This window comes from Sabethes cyaneus, chromosome 3 (genome assembly GCF_943734655.1).
Source record: "Sabethes cyaneus chromosome 3, idSabCyanKW18_F2, whole genome shotgun sequence".
NCBI lineage: Eukaryota > Metazoa > Arthropoda > Insecta > Diptera > Culicidae > Sabethes > Sabethes cyaneus.
In genome coordinates, this window is record NC_071355.1 from 114,172,966 (window position 1) to 114,193,656 (window position 20,691).

At 35.7% G+C, this 20,691-nt stretch overlaps 1 protein-coding gene across 3 annotated transcripts in view; it reads left to right on the top strand.

Moving 5' to 3' along the window:
- The window catches only part of LOC128742392 (required for meiotic nuclear division protein 1 homolog), a 59,040-nt gene extending 44,652 nt beyond the window's left edge, over window positions 1-14,388 (top strand). Inside the window, exon 3 of one of the 3 annotated variants that reach the window (XM_053838738.1) lies at window positions 13,559-14,386. In XM_053838738.1, the coding sequence (XP_053694713.1) occupies window positions 13,559-14,140 (582 nt within the window). In that variant the 3' untranslated portion in view covers window positions 14,141-14,386. Of the gene's footprint in view, window positions 1-13,558 lie in introns of all 3 variants that reach the window. The other 2 variants (XM_053838740.1, XM_053838739.1) reach the window with 2 other exon arrangements.
- The last annotated feature ends 6,303 nt before the right edge of the window (window positions 14,389-20,691 follow it).

Genomic DNA, 20,691 nt, shown 5'->3' on the forward strand with positions numbered 1-20,691 from the left:
AATGGTTCAAATGTCATTCTCAATATGACATCATTTGCTAATGCGGATAATACACATAAACACGATTGGTTTGTACTGATCTAGCGTGTTTAATCTGTTTCACATTGCGTTTTCCCAACGGTTATGGTATAAATCCGATCGGAAAATGAAATATTCGCTCCTTGCAACTGCCAACTGAATCAAACCACCAAAACAATAACAAAGAGCAGGGCAGCCAGTTCACACAAACTTCAGCGTATTTAGGGTTACTAGTTGTTCAAATTAAAAACTAACCCCGTTAGTTTGCATTAGGAATCTTTCAAACGAACGGGGGTCCACTGTATTAGCGGGCAACCATCATCCTAGAGTCTAAAAGACCGAATAGCGACATCCATCTATATATTGGCAACAGTAATTGTAGTACTGATTTTTAAGAAGTGCTATCTGCTCAAACATAGTTCTTTTCAGGGCCACTAAACAATTTCAAACGGTTTTTTTCAAAACCACCATTGATTCAATGAAGAATTAAATTAGAATATTTCGCTCTTCTTTCACAAATAAACACTGAAACGATGATACTCACAGATACTCAAATATGCATATGCCATAAATGCAGTTTGCATTAGTCTTTGATCTAATGATCAGACATAAAGTTATACTTCATCGATTAAAACATGTTATCAATGTAATGAGTATTATATGACACAGTCCTACGTCACCCTTTCGTACAACCCTTAGGGCTGTATACCTTGTAGTTTTTTCCATTTGTTACTGCTTTCATGGGAACAATTGATGTGACACAAAGGCTTGAGTTGGACTTCGTGCCATCATCATCAATGAATGTTGGCTTATACTCGCTAAGATCTGCGGTTCCATCTTCCATCGCAACCTTACTTTACGAAAAAAGTTACTGTCTTCAGTTCTTCATCAGAAAACGTTTTTAGTGATGCAGCTTTCGAGCTGATAATACTTGACGAGGTCTGATATGCACAGTAACAGCGATAGTGAGGATGAAGTATCTTCAAATACACTTTGAAATTTGTACACCTCGAACTGCAGTAATTAAATTTCATCCGAAAACGAATTTTGAAAATCTTTTTCTGAATCCCTACAAATAATCCATGCTGCTTGGATTACACATTTTTATTATTTATTTTGCACACTTACTTGATCGGGATGACACGGTTTTTACACTACGCCATATTAAATTCAACCGAGTAACAATTTTCAATGCGAGTGTTTTGGTAGAGGGATACCCAGGGTCAAGCTAATTTATCTTGCATTTTGTAGTATTTTTCTTGTACTTTCACATAGATAATAAATGGCTTGAATATATTTGCATGTTTGGGAGTTATTGCTGTTGAAAATTGTATAATTTTTAAACGAAAACTTTAATTTTCTCCGCAAATATTGACGATAGCAAGTTACTATGTTCTAGAAAAGTATGTAATTTGACTGTTAGAAAATCTTTGCCGAACATGTCAAATGCGTATAAATACTGTAGAAAGAACTGTTGTCAAAAAATTGATTTTCGTAAAGTCTCCACAAAAATTGTTCTTTATCTCTAAAACTATTATAGCTAGAAGGTTACTTTCTTTGGCAAAGTTCTTTATAATAATTTTTTCAAAAATTTTGCAGAACTTTGTTTTGATGTATCTCTTACTGTTCAAAAAATAAATTTTTTATCTTACTTTTAGGGGGATTAATCAAATAATCGTTCATGCCATACGAAAGAGCTTTTAGCGCTGAGAAATTTCTCTGAACATACTTAACCAGTATAATCAACCATTTCGGCGCAATTAAAAAAACGCGTGTTCTGATACCAATGGGACCACTGTGCAACGGGGCTCAATGCTAGAAGAGCATAGACGAGGTAGTGGGAGTAAGGAGTAGCGAGCGTCAAGGACTGGTGATACCGGTAGACGACAACCCAAGGAGACAGCAAGTGGAGGCATATAGCAACAAAAACACAACGTTTATTGAGAAGGACGTCCCTAACTAACTATTTACCTATTAGCGGAAGGTATATTGATGCAAGAGCACAACGCCGAATAGTCAATGTGAAGAGCTTCGTGATCAACAAAGGTGCAGCAATCATAAATGACAGCGCCACAAATCAGAAAACTAAGACGAGAGCGCAACGTCGTCGAAAGCCAATATAGACGACTGCGCATTACTACAAAATCATCACAATTTGAGATATTGAGGATTACGATCCCACTGGTCGCGCTACATATGACCAGTCGGATTCGTTCTAGAACTACAACAATCATCCATTGGACGGATCAAAGACCGCTAGCCAATTGTGCGGTAGGCCATGGGGCCGTAATGAAATTTGGAAGCGTTTGAAGCCAGCGATAAACGCACTGTACTGAATAACAATCGTGAACGAGGAAGCATGGACGCGCAGCCAATAAGCCGCGGGAAAACGAATGGACGACAGCCGAGTTACTACGAGACGATGATACTAGAGACGCCTAGATGACATGAAAGAAGCTGGTCCGACACGCTCAAAACTCCCACCATTCCCCCAAAATCGTCTGAGATGTTCGACAAAACTTATGGAAGCTACAGACGAGGTGACCTGGACCGGACGATGAGGACGATAAGTTTGGTGCGAAAAAAAACGAAATTGTGTGACAAATTTGTGTATAACGAAAAAATTATAAAAAAGAAAATTAATTGAAATTACTCATTTTTGTGCTTACATGGCCATAAGGGCAGCACTTTTTGCTTGTGAGAACGAATACATTATATGTAACATTTTAATACAGAAAAATATTTATTAAAGAAGAAGGTAACAAACAACCAGTTAATTAATATGTAATCACTACGGATTCACGTAAAGAATATACATGCCCCAAGATACAGAAGAACAGAATGTTAAAGAAATGAAGAAGAAAAAGATAACTAAGCGAATGTAAATATTGCCAAAAATTATCAATAGCAAAGACATATATCGTCGCGGTGGTTCCCTATTTTGCCTGCGCTAGCTGCTGCTCGCAATCTCCTTCTGAGATGTCTCGCAGCTCTGTAAGGGTGGGGAGATGTAACGCCCCTGCCCGGACTTAAGTCCCGGAAGATATTAACCGCGGTAGTCTTTCACTTATAACATTGACCTAGTCTGTCATTTTTTGCTTAAAGTTACCAAAAACGCCCACGGTCGCGTCTATTATTATTCTTTTCGCAACATAGGCTGCGCAAGTGTTTTTGTTTGTCAATAGCGAGCCACCGCACATACATTTGCTGTATGTTAAGTAGAAGTTAGAGCTGCACGATAGGTGAAAAATGGTCTAATAAAGGAGGCGTAAGTTGCCGGTCGACCCGTCTGGTCGACTAGCTTAAGTTTAACCCAAGATTCTTTTACTATTATCATTGAAGAAATCCGTGGGGTAGCGCGGGCTACCCTACACCATCATCATCAGTGAACATGATAACTTACTAGTAGACTTACTTTACTTTACTATACTTTACTTACTTTAGTACATATACAAAAAATAAATAAATATACAATCTTCTTAAAAAATACAAAAAAAATCGAATTGTGACTATAAAGTAGATTTTATGTGTGAAATACAAAGCCTTTTGAATTCCGCCATTGTTGCTGCACGTTTTATTTGTCTAGGCATCGAATTGAAATAGTTCATTCCTTTGTACAACAGAGAGTTCTGTGATCTTCCAAACAAAAAAATTGGTGTTCTTGCATCATCTGCGTTTCTAGTGTTGTACGAATGCAAATCACTTCCTCTTTCAATTCGATCACACAAATATCGAGGCAGCATCCCATTAAGAATTTTATATAGAAACACCATTGTCAAAAAATAAACTCTTTGCTACACAGAAAGCCATTGCAATGCGTCCAGCATAATATATGAGGAAGATACACTTAAAATTACATCTTAAAATCAATCGCATAACTTTATTTTGCAAGCACTGCAACTTCAATATTTGTGTATCGTTTGCGAGGAACAAGATGGGTGAACAAAAATCTATATGTGGTAAAATGATTGACTTATATAAAAGAATTTTACTACTAATCGTCAATTCATTTTTTAAACGGCACAAGACACCGTACTTTTTCGCCATTTTTTTGATGACATTGTCAATGTGAGGCTTAACCCTTTATAAGGCCGTGGCAATTATATTGCCACCAACGAAAAATATTTGTTTTGTGTCTATAATGACATCAATATAATTATAGAAGCAAAATAATACATTTTTATTGGTGGCAATATAGTTGCCACTGCCTTATAAAGGGTTAAAGGTTAACTTGTCATCAATGATTACTCCAAGATACTTTATTTCGTTTACGCGATCAATTGCCTCACCATCAATTTCAACATTCACGTTTGGTCTGGAGTTGGCCGAAATAATCAAATATTTTGTCTTGCTAATGTTGAGTTTAAGTTGTTTAAATTTTAACCAATTCGATAGATAATGTAAATATTGGTTTAAATGTGGTACAATTTCATTAGGATCCTTAGCCGCAATGAATAGAACAGTGTCGTCAGCAAATAAATTCATGTCACAGAACCGTAAAACTCGTTTCATGTCATTTATATACATTATAAACAAAAGAGGCCTTAATACACTTCCTTGCGGTACACCAAGTGTGTTAGCAAGGGAATCAGAATTCAAATTTTCAAAGCGAGTCTTCTGAGTTCTACCACATAAATAGCTTTGAAACCATTTATATGCGATCCCTGCAATACCAAATCGCTTCAAAGTTTGTAACAATATGGGCCTAGAAATTGTTTCAAAAGCGCGTTTTAGATCCAAAAATACAGCAAGAATAGTCTCTTTAGCTTCGATTTTTTCTTTCCATTTTGCTAGTACCAGATTTAATGCAGTTTCACAAGAGTGTCCCTCTCGATAGCCTGATTGCTCTGGAATCAGCAAATGATTACAATTTAAGTAATTTATTAGCTGGCCTTTAACAATAAGTTCTAGAATTTTCTCTAATGTGTGCAATATGTTAATAGGACGGTACTCTTCGGCTTTATCTGTCCCATTAACTTTGGGAATAAGAATCACAATTGATTCTTTCCAAACCTTAGGCACGTGCCCTGTTTGCAACGATTCATTAACAAGGTCCAGCAAGTCGCGTCCAATGACATGAAAGCAATCTTGTATCACTTTTGCGTTGACATTGTCGATACCCGCCGATTTCCCTAAAGAAAAACAAATATCCTTCAGCTCTGCAAAAGTAATAGGGCGAAATCCATCAAATCTGATATTATTAGAAATCGGCTGTATTATTTCATGAGGTTCACTGACGTTTGCTGTCGGATGCTTTGTCTATGAAAAGGAATGGAAAGCTTCAAGCTGTTTATACTCGACGTGGTGTCATCTACGTGGAATCAACCGACGGTAGATTTGTTATTAACAACTACGTCGATCTCAATGGAGTTGTTAAGTCTACAATTTAAACCCTATCCTTTTTATGCTATTGCTTATTCCCACCAATCCCATCATTCATTCCCATGTTTCGCTCCTAAAAGTTTTCATCGTTCATCGGTGGATGGTGCTGATGGTGCTGACAGTCTACGAGTTGGGAGTTGCTGCTGCTGCTATTTTTACGCTGTTAGATGGGTGGTCCATCTGACCTCTGATGAGAAAATGCTACTGCCAGTTATCGTGCGAACTGCTTTAACCCTAGAGCGGTCGCGTTAAAAAAAGTTACGTAAGCGGTCGCGTCGTGTACTGAGTACACGGCGAATAATACTGCCTATATCTCAGGACTGACGTGAGATAGAAGGTTGCGGTTTTCGACAAAGTTGTTTATCTATTTAAGACGCATCTGGAAACGAATAACAAAGTTTGAGAACTGATTCGCTAGATGGCGCAAATGGCGACCAAAACAAATGATTCTAGAATATCGATACTAGAATCTCTAATATTTCGGGACTGAGAAGAAATAGAAGGTTGCTGTCTTTGGCAAAGTTGTTTATCTGGACGAGATCAATCTGACTGCGGACAACAAAATTCGGAACTGATACGGTAGATGGCGCTTATAACGAGCATATTGATTTTTTTGGAATATCTCAGAGTCGTGACAAGATAGAATGTTACTGTGTTCTACAAAGTTATTTGTTCGAACAAGACACATTTGGTAATGCATAACAAAGTTTTAAACTGTCTCACTAGATGGCGCACGTGGTCAAATTATGATGATATCTCAAGACCATCATAGGATAGAACGTTGCGGTTTTTGACAAAGTTGTGTGTCTAGACAAGACGAATTTGAAAATGATCGGTTAAATTCGGAACTGTCCCGCTAGATGTCGCAGTTGGTAAAATCATATTTCTTTTTGCGATATCTCAGCTTATGTCGAATAAACGGTAAAATGGTTTATCTGGTCTGTAAAAGAATACCAAAATGTGTGCAAATAGTATTCTCATGGCGATTTTTCCAAAACAGAGTTTGTGAATCATCGACAATGTTGACAAACTGAATAATGCACATATCTCACCTAGAGATACATGATACTTATTCAACTTACCCAAATAGCACACTTACGATACTTCAGTCGTGTTGTCGCGTTAGCAAAACAAATAGCTTTGGTTTTATCATCACGCACACGATAATAATAAATTGCAAGCATCAACGTTGCCATTAACCCTGCCCGCCAAGTTAGCCCGGGCTACGATGCTGGCCCAACAAGCCAGTCGTCGTATGTCCGAGTAGCGACTGGGCGGTGTCGCTACAGAGTTAATAGGATCTTTGCACTAGCCCAGTGATTTTCCTGTACTCTAATAACCGGCTGCGAAGTCTATCGATAAAGAAGGGTCAAGTTCTGAAGGACGTTTATATCCATGCATTGTTTTGCTTTGCTGATAAATCTAGATTTTACCAGATTTGTTATTGCAGGCCAGACAAAGTTCAAAATCTTCCAGATATTTGGTAATGTCCCAGATTTTTGTCAGATTTCTGTTTTTCCGTTCTGGAAAAGAGTCATCACTCCTAATTTCAGACAACATTTTGTATCTGCGTTGAACAAAACTGGCAAGACGTTTCCCGAAAAAGTCCTCCCCGTCGGTTGGCCAGATTTTGGCCAGGCATTTATTCGTGTTTGCCAGATTTTCGAATAAACCTATTAGCGACCCTGGGAAGAATAGGGACTCAAACACTCTAAAATATGTTTGACGAATGTTTGAAGAATATTTTTGAAGATGGAAACGCAGCACGGGTTTCCAGGAATCTTTTCCTGGTGATATTTCTGGATACACGATGTAGACGACGAAATTGCTTCGTCAAAAGCATTTTGATCAGCCTGTGCTCTTCATCTTGTCTTTTGATAATAGTTGAAGCAATACGTATCAATTGCTTCTGTCAGAAAACCATAAAAATAGCTGTTGATTGACTGGAATTGACAACGCAATCAATGATGAAAAGGACAACGATGTGTTATCTAACGTGTTTTGACTACAGAAACCACTTTGTAGCGAACAACAGTGTTCTATGTCATCATGGTTCCGAAATATTCCGAAAATAATTTTATTTTCTCAGCATCTCCACCTACTACTGACTTAATTCCGAATTTTATTTACCATCATCGGAAGTATCTTGACCTGATAAACAACGAAAACATCAACCTTCTATCTCGTCATGGTTCGGAAATATCGCCAAATGAATAAATTTCACCGTGTACTCCATCTAGCGGACTAGTTCCAAACTTCAGTGTTCGTTACCAAATGCGTCTTGGCTTTACAAACAACTTTGTAGTAAATAGCAACCTTCTAGCTCATTACGGTTCAAAAATATTCCTAAATGAATTTAATTTCTTCCTTATTAGCGCCATCTAGCGAAACAGTTCCGAACTTTGTTGTATATCACGGGATGTGTCTTAACTAGATAAGCAACTTTGTCGAAAGTCGCATCCTTCTATCTATTCACAAACTTGAGCTATTGACCGCCGTGTACTCAGTACACCAGCGCGACCACTAACGTAACTTTTTTGAAATGAAAAAAGTTACACGCGCGCGGACACATCATTTTTACAAGCATCTTTCGACCACTTTTTTTATTTCTTTTTGCTATATTTTGGCATCATTAGAAAGAGGAAGAGTAGATCTTCGAATACAACCAAAACCTGGTGTGATTTGATTAAAATTTCGATGATTTTTTCGCGTTTTTCGAAAACGCGTGTACTCAGTACACTAGCGCGACCGCTCTAGGGTTAACAAAACAATCACTATATTTTCAATCACTTCTAGCAAGTTTTCTGCATAGGTATTTGATGAACTATTTCAGTTGCTGAAATGATTAGAGTTAAGATTATTAAGTTAAGGTAAGTTAATTTCATTTAAGATTAGAAAATTTGTTGTTAGGTCTAGACATCTTTCTCCGTTTCTGACTTTGCTGTTCTTTTTGGGTGAGTTCTATGGATAGTATTGTTTCATCCAACACCTCAACGAATTATAGTTTGCCTGGGATAGTTCTGAAAGTTGCTATTTCACCTAAGAAATTATCAGTGTGCTGCGTTAACGTTCAAAGCATCTGCGCAAGAAGAATGTCGAAGTTTGAAGAGTTGAAACAGATTATCGTTACTTCAGGTGTAGATGTAGTTTGCGTCGTGGAAACTTGGTTAAATGACAGAACCGCTGATACAGCGATAACCATTAATGACTATAACATTATTAGACATGACAGAATTGGTAGACTGGGTGGCGGTGTGTTGATTTATGTGAAAAATAATATTCAACATAAAATACTTGATGTTTCTCTAACTGTAAGCGGATCTGCAAGCACTGAGTACATATTGGATGAAATTCGTACAAAAAATGATAAACTTTTGGTTGGTGCTGTCTATAATCCACCTGAATTATCATGTAGCGAGTTGCTGCTTGAGAAATTGGATGCCTTTGGTGCTTCTTATGATGATATAATTTTGTTAGGAGAATTTAACACGAATCTTAGGGATAGTTCAACGAGAAAAGTTTTTGAATTTAATAATATTATGACAACTCTAAGTTTGACTAATCTGGGGAACGAACCTACTTATTTTCATCAAAATGGTTGTTCACAATTGGATCTTATTCTCACCAATAAACCTAACAAATGTTTAAGGTTTAATCAGCTTAGCATGCCTGGAATATCAAATCACGACCTGGTATTTGCTTGTTTAAACTATGATTTAGAGGATCTGAAAAGTGAGTTTAAATTTAGGGACTATAAAAATATAAACCCCGAACAAGTCTTAGCTGAATTTGTAAATATCGATTGGGAATATTTTTACAGTATTAATAATCCCGATATTCTGACTGAATTTTTTAATACTAGTGTAAGAAATATGTTTTCAAAATGTGTGCCTCTGAAATCGATTTGTAAAAAGAACAGAACTATTCCGTGGTTTGGTTCTGATATTGAGCGGGCTATAATTGAAAGAAATTTATTGCACAGACAGTGGAAGATCTCAAAAACGGAATATGATCATAAACTGTATAAAAGCAAACGTTACAAGGTTACTAGTTTGAAAAACAATGCCAAGAAAAACTATTACGAAAATATCTTCAATACCAACATGAGCAGCCAAGAATTTTGGTCCAGAGTGAAAAACCTCAACGTTAACAGTACCAAGTCTAGTAGTATGGGAAATTCTGCACAAGGCCTTGAATTGGATCAAATCAATAGATATTTCGCTACAAATTTTTCTCAACCGACCAACTCTCTAAATAATATAGTTAACAGTCTAAACTGTACTTTCTCCTTTCGTTTAATTAATGAGAATGATGTTATCAACGCTTTGTACGAAATTCGATCCAACGCCATAGGTTTGGATGAGATTCCCATTAAGTTTATTAAACTTGCTTTGCCAATTTTCTTAACTCCAATTACGCATCTCTTCAATTGCATATTAGAATCCAATATCTATCCCTATGAATGGAAACTCTCAAAGCTTATTCCTATCAAGAAAAAAGAAAATAGCAATGCTATTGCTAATCTTCGCCCTATTTCTATTTTGAGTAGTCTTTCCAAAGCCTTCGAAAGGATTATGAAGAAGCAAATTTGTACATACGTAAATGAGAACTGATTACTCTCCCCTCATCAATCAGGTTATCGCCCTGCACATAGCACTAAGACAGCTATGCTTAAAGTTATGATATAGGAGGTATTCTTGATGAGGGTAATAGAGTTATTATGATTCTATTAGATTATTCTAAAGCTTTCGACACTATTTCACACTCGAACTTGTGTCATAAGTTGGGTTCGAAATTTGGCTTTTCGGAAGTTGCAGTTGGTTTGATTCCCTCTTATCTGAATGACCGACATCAGGCTGTTTCCCATAACGGAATATTATCTAGTTTCTTACCGATTATGTCTGGGGTTCCACAAGGATCGGTATTGGGTCCAATATTGTTTTCCCTTTATGTTAATGACCTTCCTTCTGTTGTTAGTCATTGTCAGCTTCACATGTTTGCCGACGATGTCCAACTATATTTTTATTGCCAAAATCATACTGAAAGCCAGATAAGCTCAATGATAAATAACGATCTAAGTAATATTTTAAATTGGTCAAACAGAAACTCTCTTCAACTAAATGCTTCCAAAACGAATGCTATATACATCTCTCAATCTGGGCACATTTCGGAACAGAGTTATCCGCAATTATTTCTAGGAGTTGTAGTTGATTCTAAATTTGATTGGAGTAAACATTTATTGAAACAGTGCGGCAAAATTTATGCTGCTCTGCGATCACTTGCTGGCTGGGCCAGTTGGCTTACAAGTGAAACTAAACTAAAAGTATTCAAATGTTACATTCTTCCTCACTTTATTGCAATTGATTATTTGTTACCCAGTGCATCAGCTGCTGTAACTGATAGAATCAGAATTGCTCTTAATTGTTGTGTGCGGTTTATATATAATTTAAACAGGTTTTCACGAGTAACTCATCTTCAAAAAAGCCTTCTCGGTTTTTTTTTCTATAACTTTGCTAAAGCGAGGGCATGTATAACCATTCATAAGCTCCTTAAGTCTAAGAGTCCGGATTATTTATACAGCAAGCTGCAATACTTCAGAGGGTTGAGACTGAGAAAATTTGTCATTCCAAGGCACAGGACGAGTCACTATGGTAAAACGTTTTGCCTTTCTACTATATAAATATATAGTATAAAGGTATAGAAATCACTTGGAAAACCGGAAATGGAAAGAAGGTCCTGCGGGCCGAATGTTATATACCATTCGACTCAGTTTCGAAAACTGAGCATTTTCTGTGTGTGCGTATGTGTGTGTGTGCGTGTGTGTGTGTGCGTGTGTGTGTGTGCGTGTGTGTGTGTGCGTGTGTGTGTGTGCGTGTGTGTGTGTGCGTGTGTGTGTGTGCGTGTGTGTGTGTGCGTGTGTGTGCGTGTGTGCGTGTGTGTGTGTGCGTGTGTGTGTGTGTGGTTGTTTGGTGTGTGGGGTTGTGTGGTTGTGGTGTGTGTGTGTGTGTGTGTGTGTGTGTGTGTGTGTGTGTGTGTGTGTGTGTGTGTGTGTGTGTGTGTGTGTGTGTGTGTGTGTGTGTGTGTGTGTGTGTGTGTGTGTGTGTGTGTGTGTGTGTGTGTGTGTGTGTGTTGTGTATGTGTGTGTGTGTATGTGCGGGGCGCAACTTTTCTATCGCCTGTTTCTTGGAGATGGCTGAACCGATTTGTTCGCTGTTACTTTTGTTTGAAAGGTATTGTTGCCTAGTATATCACTATTGAATTGTTTCGAGGTCACATTTCGTTTAAAAATTATATGTAAAAAAGTGAAAATTACGTGACACGATTTTCTCCGGAACCAAACCGATTTCAACGATCTTGGTATCAAATGAAAGTTCTTGTTAACGCTAAATTTTTCGGGTAAATTTTATTGGAAACAAACAAGTAGTTCAAAAGTTATGCTTAAAACCCTGTTTTGACAAGGTTATAATTATCGCCTGTTTCTTAGAGATGACTAAACCGATTTAGGTGCTATTAGTCTCATTTGAAAGGTAACATAACCTAATAGATCACTATTGATTTGTTTTTTGATTGGACGTTTAATTTGAAAGTTATGATCAATTGCTCATAACACAACACATTAAAATTTACAATAATTTATAACGATTTCATGATTTATCTAGTTTGAATTATTTTGGCATCAAATTAGAGATTTTAAAGCTGCAAATATATCTGCAAAATTTCAGAAGAATCGGTTTTGCCGATCAAAAGATATAAACCCTCCAACACTCGCGCCAAATTTTGTAAAACGGTTACTCGCGCGCACAATGGCCCAAAGCCAAAAAGACATGCGCACTAGAATTTTGACTGGGAAAACTTGGTTTAAGGTTTATGGAACCTTCAGAAGAATTTCTGGAAATTGAAAGTTCTATCGTCTGATGCAATTTAAATTTTGATTAATCCCCTTAAAAGTGAAATAAAAAATTATTTTGCTTCAGTTTCAATATAACACATTGATGTGTTCTACAAAGTTTTAGAAAATATTATTACAAGAAATGTTGCAGAAGATAGTAACCTTCTATCTCTGCAGTGAAGATAGAAAAATCTTATTTATTGTATATGAATTTGTAAAATCAATTTTTCTATTTTTGCTGTTTTTGTAATTGTTGTATGACTTTTTTATGTACTACAATTGTACAAATAGCCACATTACACAACTTTGCTGAAAATAGTATACTTCTATGTTTGCTTGTTTAGGAACTGTAGAACTTTGATTATTAAAAATACCCTAATTTTGACCCCGGTTTACTCGACTACCAGCAGCCTGATACATTTTAAACATTTTACATTTGCTGATAGTTTCGCTGCATACAAACACTATTTTTCTATATGAAAAAACGAGAGAAAATTCCAGTTGGGGCCAAATTCTGGTACACCTGGCATGCTGATTGCTTCGTTTCTGTGATGACGGTTTATGCTGATCTATTTTCCCAACAATTTAAAGTATTAATGCATTGAATAATTATGACGTTTTGCTCATAACAAGTTAATTGAAGAATATACGTTAGTTAAACAGCGATTTGTAACTTTATAACAAAACCTATACGTGTTGTAAAAAATGCAACAGCGTGAGTAACCGAAGGTTAATAAAAATTGATGAAATTTATTCAAGAAAACTTTATTAATGTCAAACAAAAAGAATGGGATTACAGAAATTTATGCGTAGTTCAAAAACATATAAGCTAGACTCACTACGCAATGTATATGTTAAAGAATAATATTTCCTATTACAACTTGCTTTTACTTACACTTACTCAAATTAGTAACAACCAACTTACCCTTACTCAGTATAATTTCATAAAAAAGGATCTATCAAAATTCTATACAAATTTTGTAAACTTATTCAATTTCCCAAAATTTTATGAAAACCAACGCACTACGCAACCGTTAACCAACAGATGAATTATGTTCCGAAGACGTGTCGATTTCTATCTCAAAGTGCAAGTAAGACCGTATAACAAAGGTTCCTTTCACCACTAGGTGGATTAAATCGGGTTTTTTGACAAGGCGTAGCATCGAAACTTAAATATTTACCTTCATCAAAGACATATTCTTCATCTTCATATAAACACATTTGTTTATATTTCTATAGTTATTCGTTTCTTCTTGTTTTATTTACTAGGATGCCTACGATGAAACTACCGTTTTACAGGAAAGTGAAGTAATGTTATACAATACCGGAGAAGCAATAGCAAGACTTAAAAACGATAGCTTCTACATATCGAAGAATGACGATTCCGGAATGGAAAGGTATACATATTCAAATGCGATGTCTCTAACAGTTAAGTTGGGTATCTGGGAGGCCTCTCTAGAGCGATACATTGAATCAATGGCTTATGTCACGGGAAACTTGAAAAAAGGACGCAGCATTCAAATATCTCGCTCGGAAATGTTACGGAAAACAGGAGAGCTTTTTGCTTTACGTCATTTGATTAACTTGAGCTCTGACTTGTTGGATGTTCCAGATTTTTATTGGGATCGCGAGCAACTAGAGAAACTTTATCAGCAAACATGCTCCTATTTTAGCATCAGTCGACGGACAAGAGTTATGAATGAAAAATTAAACCATTGTATTGATTTAGCTGATTTGATTAATTCTAATTTAAACGATACGCATCACGTACGATTAGAATGGATGATAATTTTTTTAATTATGGTTGAGGTAGGATTCGAGATATTGCATTATATTGAAAAAATACCATAGGATAATAAATATATGTGTAATAAGACAAAGCGTGTAAAAAATCATTTATATTTAAAAACCCGTTCGTTCGATCGGTTTGATTCTGAACACTTGCTTTAGACGTATAGGACTACGTCTTACGGCAAGGTAGCTAAAATGAGGGGTCGCACAGTGCGTTGAGCCATAGACAAAAATCGTTTTTCACTTTTTTTTAATCGGGTATACTAAGTATTTAGAATTGTTTATAGATGCCTTCTGCTACTATCCAGCTTTTTACGAGCCATAATGGCGGACGTGTTCGTAATATTTCGACAGCATTTTTGACATTTCCCTAATACATCGCACGTTTGCTTTCCGCGCGTTCACGGTAAAACTAAACGAATGTACGGAAAGAAAACGTGCGATGTACTAGGGGAATGTCAAGAATGCTGCTCAAATATGACGAACGCCGTCCGCCATTATGGCTCGTAAAAAGCTGGATACTTGTTTATGTATTAGTTTTGTTGCAACACCGCAGATGTATTTCTGGCAACACTGCGCTGCGGTACGTCAAATGAGTACTGATGATACGAAAGGGATAGAGAGACGATGTAAATCACCCCGCTGTCACAAATGTCATTCCCATACATTTTTCGTGTAGCCAACATCTCATCTAGCCCACAACAAACTTTGCCTCGGACAAAATGTATTTGTGAGTAGCCCGCTCTAACTTCAGCCTCGGATGAATCTGTATTGGTAAGCTCCCGAACAAAGTTACTTTTTTGCTTTTTTTCTTTTTGTGTCGGACGTGTAGGAAGCGTAAAAAGATGTTAGCTACTTTACCCTTCAGTTTCATACGCCTGATGTAAATAAACGAGAGGACGGAGTAGGTGTAGATGTAGTGGTAGTAGTAAAGTAATATAGACTAGAAGTGGAGCCTAAAATCGCCATCGTGAATTAGCTAGATTACTACTAAAAGTAAACAAAGTGTAGTTTGTCGAAAGTAAAAGTTTTCAAAGCCTTTTTCGAATAAAATAGTGTTGCGCTTGGTGGTAGGAGGGACAAAATCGTTCCGTAATTCTGTTTGGAAGCCTGTAAGTAGAAGATAGTGAAAAGAAACAGCTATTTAGTGATGAAAGTCGAAGAAAGATACTTACTATTGTATTTACTTACCTGCAGAAACGGTGAATCGCGGTGCAAACCTGAAAAGGAAAATTCTCGCCAAAAGTTCCAAAAGTATAGGAATTTAGATTGTAAGTAAGAAATGTAGTTAATCAAAACCATGCAAATTAACCGGAGACTCCGATAGCAACAGCAAAATACTAAACGAAGCGGGAGAAATACATAAATCCGACGTTAGGATAGCTGAACCGAAGTTGGGCAACTAAACAATTCCTAAATAAACCGTAAGTTTAAAATACCAAAGAATGATCTGAAATGTAAACTGAATTAAAATTATAATTACAAAATAGGATTAAGTGCGATTAAAGTGAAACAAAAGGAAGTTGCAAGTGGGAGAAGAAACCACTTTATTGTAAGTGAAGTAGAATTTAAGAAAAACTGTATATTAACCAAAATAAATATTTTACAGTTTGAGCGTCGTTAATAAAAATAGTTGACTGCTTCAGAAAGTTTAGTTCCGTCCCGGAACAAGTTTGCTTGGGAAAGCGCCACAACTACTATTACAAGAGTTCAAACTGTCAAGTTACAGAGTGGATTTTGCTTACAAATTTTGCTCTCATTTTTGAAGGTTATTCATCACGCTCGTAAAAGTTTCATAGTTTGTGTAATCAAAATCTTTAAAACCGTATAAGAGATACACTAGTCAGGCCCTGTAATCGTCACCTTCATTACATTCTATTCTAGCGACGATGAAGCAATCGCACCTCTACTATAGTTTGGCTTCATTTCGGCTTCGTATGGTACCAGTACCATTCTCTACGAGCACATTGCCATGGTCTCTTCGTTGCGCCGCTATTTTTTGCAGTTTCTTTTGTGTGCTGTTTATGCCGTCGCTTTAATATAACTACACGAACGGTGGCCTCCAGACGGGAAGGAATACGAGCATTTCAAGCAGACTACTAGTCGATTAAGTTCCCTTCAACTGCTCGACGAATCGAACCGAAGTAACGAGAGATATGGGTGTTAAGAAGGAAAATGAAACGCACGTAATTTGTGTTGCATTTCAGCCATGTATTTACAGTCAACCAAAAAAGTATTCGGACAGCAGCGCATAAATTTTTCTTTTAGTAATTTTGCGCAATATTTTTGCAAAGAATGATAACACATATTTTTTAAAACAATTTTTAACTAAAGCATATTTAGATGCACAACAAAATTTCGGGGAGAAGCTTTCCGTTTTGAAGATAGAGTACATATAGTTTGAATTGGCTAAAAATGCAGCCAAAAAAGTATTCGGACAGTTAACTATTAGTTGAAACAAATGTCCTTTCTCGCTCAACTACTACCTTGTAGGACCATTTACATTCTTGATGACCAGTTTTAATCTGTTTGGGATAAAATTAACAATTTTTCAAATATCCCTCTGTGAATTGCTGACCATTTTTTTACAAGAGCTCGGTTTAAGTCATTTTGATAGGAAATCGAATGATTTCTCATTATAGAAATGAAATTATCTAAAAAGATGTTCGAAAGGGTTCAAATCTAGATTGAATACTGATGTTTCGATAGCGCTAGGACAATTATATGGTGCTTACCACTTACAAATATCGACAGTATGTTTAGATTCAACATCCCGGTACAATATGTATGTACCACACAATTACAATTTTGCCTTAATTTCGCCTAAAATTGTTCAGGTAATTAAGTTTACACTTAGTTCTATCCAAAAATATATATCTTTGCTACCTCGGAGCTTTCCATGCACCCCAACAAGGTATGACACCAACAACACTTATGCAGGAATAACTAAAAGAGAAGGGTTACAAGAGGAAAATCACTCGTCAGCAAGTAAACAAGCAATGCGGTTAGTGTCATACCTTGTTGGGGCGCATGGAAAGCTCCGAGGTAGCAAAGATATATATATTTTTGGATAGAACTAAGTGTAAACTCAATTATCTGAACAATTTTATGCGAAATTAAAGTAAAATTGTAATTGTGTGGTACACACATATTGTACCGGGATGTTGAATCTAAACATATTGTCGATAATTGTAAACGGTAGGCACCATACAATTGTCCTAGCTCTATCGAAACATCAGTATTCAGTTTAGATTTGAACCCGTTCGAACATCTTTTTAGATAATTTCATTTCTATAATGAGAAATCATTCGATTTCTTATCAAAATGTCTTAAACCGAGCTCTTGTAAAAAAATGGTCAGCAATTCACAGAGGGATATTTGAAAAATTGTTAATTTTATCCCAAACAGGTTAAAACAGGTCATCAAGAATGTAAATGGTCCTACAAGGTAGTAGTTAAGCGAGAAAGGACATTTGTTTCAACTAATAGTTAACTGTCCGAATACTTTTTTGGCTGCATTTTTAGCCAATTCAAACTATATGTACTCTATCTTCAAAACGGAAACCTTTTCCCCGAATTTTTGTTGTGCATCTAAATATGCTTTAGTTAAACATTGTTTTAAAAAATATGTGTTACCATTCTTTGCAAAAATATTGCGCAAAATTACTTAAAGAAAAATGTATGCGCTGCTGTCCGAATACTTTTTTGGTGGACTGTAGAAAATATGAAGCAGTGCTTGGTTTGGGTTCATGACACATCATGACTTATGCATGCGCTATCTAATAGTCAAACAGCGTATGCTAATTCTAGTAGTCTAAGTAATCTACGCAACTATTTTGGTAAATTAAACTCTACACAAGATATGATTTCTATCGAAATTCGCTTGCCAAGTAATTTTACTTAGTTTGGGTAAAAATATTAAAATTGTAATGCTTTTCAGAAATTTTCGAGTTATTTGCAAATATTTTGTAGCTATGGGCATACAACTATATGCATTCGGATTTGTCAGAAACCCCATGCCAAATTTTCGCAATGTAGCCAAAATCGCAAACATTGTATTTGGGCCACATGAGTTATTTCGTAAAATACATATGCGCAATCTAACAGTAACTAGCACATGCTAGCTCTAGTAATGTGGATAATTTATGAAAATTTTTGATAAATTGAATTTGTTTAAGCACGTGATATAATTTAACGATGAATTTGTTTATGCTATTAAAATGGTGAACTATTCATCGTTATATTTCCTTGTATACATTGAATGTAAATAAATTCTCATTATAGATTTGTGACGTAGGACTACGTCTTTGTTTATTATACTGAGACTGGGTAGCACTTTGTGAAAACGAAAATAGAAGTGTAACGTTTGAATGAAAGATTCAAATGGTAATACAGTGGGATTACGAATTTGACATGGCTCGATTTTGGCATGGTTCGATTTGGAAACAAAAGTATCCGTTTTTAGCAACACAATATTTTTCACTTCCAAAAGTATGCTTAAATATCAGCCAGTTTCTGCATACATGCTTTAAATGACGTAAAAATGATGCCCTCAGTGTGTTCCTGAAAAAAAATTTGCGGGTTTGGAAGGTTTCGAACAATAATATATTTATTGCCGTAGGACTACGCCTTACCGCTGGTTGCCAAAATCTTATTTGCAGTGGACGGATAGCTCTGGGTGAATTTTTAAACACAATATGGTTGCAATCGCAAGCTGAAAATTGGTTTTTAAATAAAAATGGTGAAATGTAAATAAATAAATAAGTAAATAAATAAATAAATAAATAAATAAATAAATAAATAAATAAATAAACAATACAGAAAAAATACTCGTTTTCCGGCCAGTGGAAACCAGTAATTTTTTTTGAATTTTAAAACACCAATTCAACGAAAAAAAGACATTCAAATTTAAGTTTTTCGTAAAAATTATGTGTAAGTGCTCCCATATTCTTTTATTTAGCGCTGATGATGCCCCTTTCAGAGTAAGGATGATTAACAAATTTATAAATTTTCCGAAAAGAAACAAACACACAAGTTTTAAACAAAATCAGAGCGTTTTTAAAAATTAGTGTCTTTTTTATGGAGTTACACGACATCTCTGTTTTGAGCACATCAAATTATTCAACACCTTTACCATTCGGCCACCTCGCCGACCACCTGTCGCGTCTTGTATGTTGTATAGTGAATAATGTAGTACAGTAGGATTTCGAATTTGGCAACAAATGCGCGTCGCCTATGTTGCCAAAATCGAGACCTTTTTTTGATACGAAAAAAATGAATGTTAATGCGTTAGAAATTGACTAAATATTATTAATCAACGATTGCAACAATTCTTTGGTTAAAAAGTCCGCCAAGAGCTATCCGTCCGGTCCAAGTAAGTTTTTGGCGACCTGCGGTAAGACGTAGTCCTACGGCAATAAAAAGATTATTGTTCGAAACATTCTATAGCCGCAAATTTTTTTTCATGGACACTCTAAGGGCATCGTTTTTTCGTCATTTAAAGCATGTATGCGAAAACTGACTAAGCATATTTTTGGAAGTGAAATATTTTATGTTGTCAAAAACGGATACTTTTGTTACCAAAATCGAGACATGCCAAAATCGAAACATGCCTAATTCGAACTCCTAAATATTTTCTATTTGAAAATCATTTTGCTTACTCCATTGATTATATTGATTTAGTTTATATTATATCATAAGAAAAATATGCACCATTTGTAACATGCTAGTTAGGCCATTACAAATATTTAATAAAGTTTTTGTCCTTCCGGTGTTCGGCCACTGAATGGGAGGGGGGGGGGGGGGGGGGGGGGGGTGGTGGTCTGAAAAAAAGTGAATTTTTTAATCGAACAAAAAAAAAACATGAATTTTAAGAATTTTTATTTAAGGTTTAAACGTGAAAACCGAATCTATTCTTACTTATAATATATACGTTATTATTTTCTATGCAACAATATACGAAAAAAGACAAAAACGAAGGAAAATTTTTTTGGACGATTTTCGGAAATTTCATTGTTCGAATTTCCATTTCTGTTTCATGCTAGAAGTGTTAATTCAACTCGGAGACTCATTTTTCGAGTTTATCAGACAGTAGAGCCCACAGACAATTGATTTTATAAAAAGAAATTTGACCCATCCTACAAATTATTTTTTTGCCCCCCGATTTTTCAAGCCAATTTACCCCCTTCCCGAGCAAGGATTGACAACAAAAGTATATCAAAATTATTACATATTCTGCTGTTGATATCAACTAGAAAACATGTTTTGTTACCAACTCAAAATGGCACTTATGATGTATCAGACTTTGCTATCATTTTGTTTTCATTTTTATTGAAAGAAAATTTGTTGACAGATTCTATTTATGATGTAAATAAACCTTCAATATTTAAATTAATCTATTTTCATATAAATTTTTTTCTAGTTAAATGGTTGGTTCAAATTATATGATGATAGCAAAATGATGATGATATAATAGTAAAATGACAACTAATTCTGCCCTCCTGTTAATATTGTGTAACAGTAAGATAAGTATTCCGTTTGATATTTTTGATAACAAAAGCAGTATTCAATTTAATTTCACGGCTTGGAATTTTTGCAATCATTTTTGATATT